Raw genomic sequence first — 2,892 nt, forward strand, 5'->3', positions numbered from 1 at the left:
ACATTAGGGACATTGCTCAATCTCAAAACAAGGTGCCATGTTCCGACCGCAGACAGGACCGACTTTACAGGCACACACTGGCAAAAACCTAAAACATCTCTGCTTTAAAAGTCTATAATTGTATGAATTGAAATTACATGAATTAGAGTGAATTGAAAATAAAGTAGCAAAATGTCAAGTAACGTCTGATGAAGCAAAACTATAAGCAAAGCATTGGCACTTACTGATAGACAAAAAATTAAAAGCTAAATGAATGATGGAAAGTATAAAGTATCAGAACAAGATAGCATAACGTGTATAAAGTGTGAAGTAATATATAAAGTGTGAAGTGATGTATTACGTGTGAAGTAAGGTCCCATTCACTTGTGATGTTCACAGTAAAATATCATGGCTATAATCTATAGCAGAACAGAGGTCGCTAAACCCCTTTAGACACAAATCAAGAAATCACCTGTATGTCTATATATTGCACAGAATGGCACATGATTGTATTTTAGCCAATAAATATATTAATAAGAGACACATTTATTAACCGATTCAGCAATAATACAAATGTTTGAGAATACATTGAAAGAAACTTTGCATTAATATTTTACCAAATGTTTTCATTATTCTGTCCTTAATAAATTAACCCTCAAAGGAACATAATGTTTCCACTATTTTGCTTCATTACTTTATGCCCAGGTAGATTTTGGTGATTCTTATGGAAGACTCCAACCAGACGGCTGAGAATGGATTCATCCTCCTTGGTCTGTCGACCATCCCGTACCTTCAAGCTATTTTCTTCTCCCTGTTTCTGGCTATGTATGTAACCACTCTAGTAGGAAACACTTTGCTTATTGTAGCTGTGAGACTAAATACTCAGCTCCAGACCCCAATGTATTTCTTCCTCAGTAATCTCGCCTTCATTGACATCTGTTTCTCCACCACCATAGTGCCCCAACTTTTGGCAAACACTTTAGTTGAGGATGGAAGAATTTCACTGTTAGGATGTGCAACTCAGATGTTCATTTATTTAATTCTTGGTTCAACAGAATGTTTACTGCTGACAGTAATGTCCTTTGACCGGTACGCAGCCATCTGTAAACCATTACACTACAATGTTATCATGAGCAAGATATTGTGCATCTCTCTAACAACTGGATGCTGGACAGTCTGTTTGATAAATGCTTTAATCCATGTTATCCTAATGTTTGAAATGCCATTTTGCAGGTCCCATCATGTTAACCACTTTTTTTGTGAGGTGCCTCCATTCTTTCAACTATCTTGTACTGACACCTGGTTAAACGAGATCGCAATGTATGTCGCAACTGTGATTATTGTGATATATTCCTTCTTTACGACTCTAACATCATACATTTATATTATTTCCACAATATTAAAGATCCGTTCTTCTGAAGGACGTCATCAGGTTTTCTCGACCTGTACATCTCACCTCACCGTGGTCAGTCTCTATTACACCAGCATCATGTCCATGTATCTACGCCCACATTCCGCATACTACCCCGAAATAGACAAAGACATTTCCCTTCTCTATACCACGGTTACACCAATGCTGAATCCCATTGTCTACAGCATCAGAAATAAACCTGTTAAAGACACCATACAGAGAATGTTTACCAGGCAAAGAAATGGCTAAGCAAATAAAAAAAAGCTGTTATAAACTCTGTGTTTATAAAGTGTTAGCATTTTCCCTCTGGTTAAAGATATATGTTTTGCAGTTATACATATTTTGCCCCAAAGATAGATCCCCTGTAACTCCTGTGATGTTTTGTCATTCTAAGATCAGAAGATATACACAGGGCTATAACTAAGGGTATTCCAGGAAACCTCCATTACATTTTTGTTGAAGAAATAAGTGCAAATCAAAAATTTACTTACCGTATATACTCGAGTATAAGCCGACCCGAAAATAAGCCGAGGCCCCTATTTTTACCCCAAAAAACTGGGAAAACTTATTGACTCGAGTATAAGACTAGGGTGGGAAATGCAGCAGCTACTGGTAAATTTCTAAATAAAATTAGATCCTAAAAAAAATATATTAATTGAATATTTATTTACAGTGTGTGTATAATGAATGCAGTGTGTTTATAATGAATGCAGTATGTGTATAATGAATGCAGTGTGTGCGTATGAGTGCAGTGTGTGCGTATGAGTGCTGCGTGTGTATGAGTGCAGCGTGTGTATGAGTGCAGCGTGTGTATGAGTGCAGCGTGTATGAGTGCAGCGTGTGTATGAGTGCAGTGTGTGTATGAGTACAGTGTGTGTGTATGAATGCAGTGTATACGTATGAGTGCAGTGTGTGTATGAGTGCAGCGTGTGTATGAGTGCAGCGTGTGTATGAGTGCAGCGTGTGTGTATGAGTGCAGCGTGTGTATGAGTGCAGTGTGTGTGTATGAATGCAGTGTGTGTGTATGAATGCAGTGTGTGCGTATGAGTGCAGCGTGTGTATGAGTGCAGCGTGTGTATGAGTGCAGTGTGTGTATGTGTGCAGTGTGTGTGTATGAGTGCAGTGTGTGTGTATGAATGCAGTGTGTGTGTATGAGTGCAGTGTGTGTATGTGTATGTGTGCAGTGTGTGTGTGTGTGTGTGTGTTGCAGAGCTTTGGTGGGGGGTGGGCAATTTTATTATTATTTTTGTAATTATTTTAATATTTTTTTGTGTAATACTTTTTATTGAGTTTTCAAGTATACAATACAGTCTATATAACTGAACATTGACAATGCATGTGATACATTCCTTTCAACATTTTAGGATATTATTTCACATATATTTGAAACTTAAACATAGAGAAATTTGTGTACTTAAATTAGTAATGGATTACATGGAGGAGAACATCACAGTTCTAAAGTGGCGTACATCATCGGCATACTAATGAAGTGATTCATTACA

At 37.5% G+C, this 2,892-nt stretch overlaps 1 protein-coding gene across 1 annotated transcript; it reads left to right on the plus strand.

Annotated features, from left to right (window-relative positions):
- The first annotated feature begins 703 nt into the window (after window positions 1-703).
- On the plus strand, window positions 704-1,639 carry LOC134582697 (olfactory receptor 5V1-like). The gene has a single exon (XM_063439342.1). It carries the CDS (start codon window positions 704-706, stop codon window positions 1,637-1,639), a length of 936 nt encoding a protein of 311 aa, XP_063295412.1.
- The last annotated feature ends 1,253 nt before the right edge of the window (window positions 1,640-2,892 follow it).

Source organism: Pelobates fuscus, chromosome 13 (genome assembly GCF_036172605.1).
Source record: "Pelobates fuscus isolate aPelFus1 chromosome 13, aPelFus1.pri, whole genome shotgun sequence".
NCBI classification, from domain to species: Eukaryota; Metazoa; Chordata; class Amphibia; order Anura; family Pelobatidae; genus Pelobates; species Pelobates fuscus.

Coding starts and splice junctions, on each gene's coding strand:
- LOC134582697 (XM_063439342.1), top strand. CDS start 704: ATGGAAGACTCCAACCAGACGGCTGAGAATGGATTCATCCTCCTTGGT.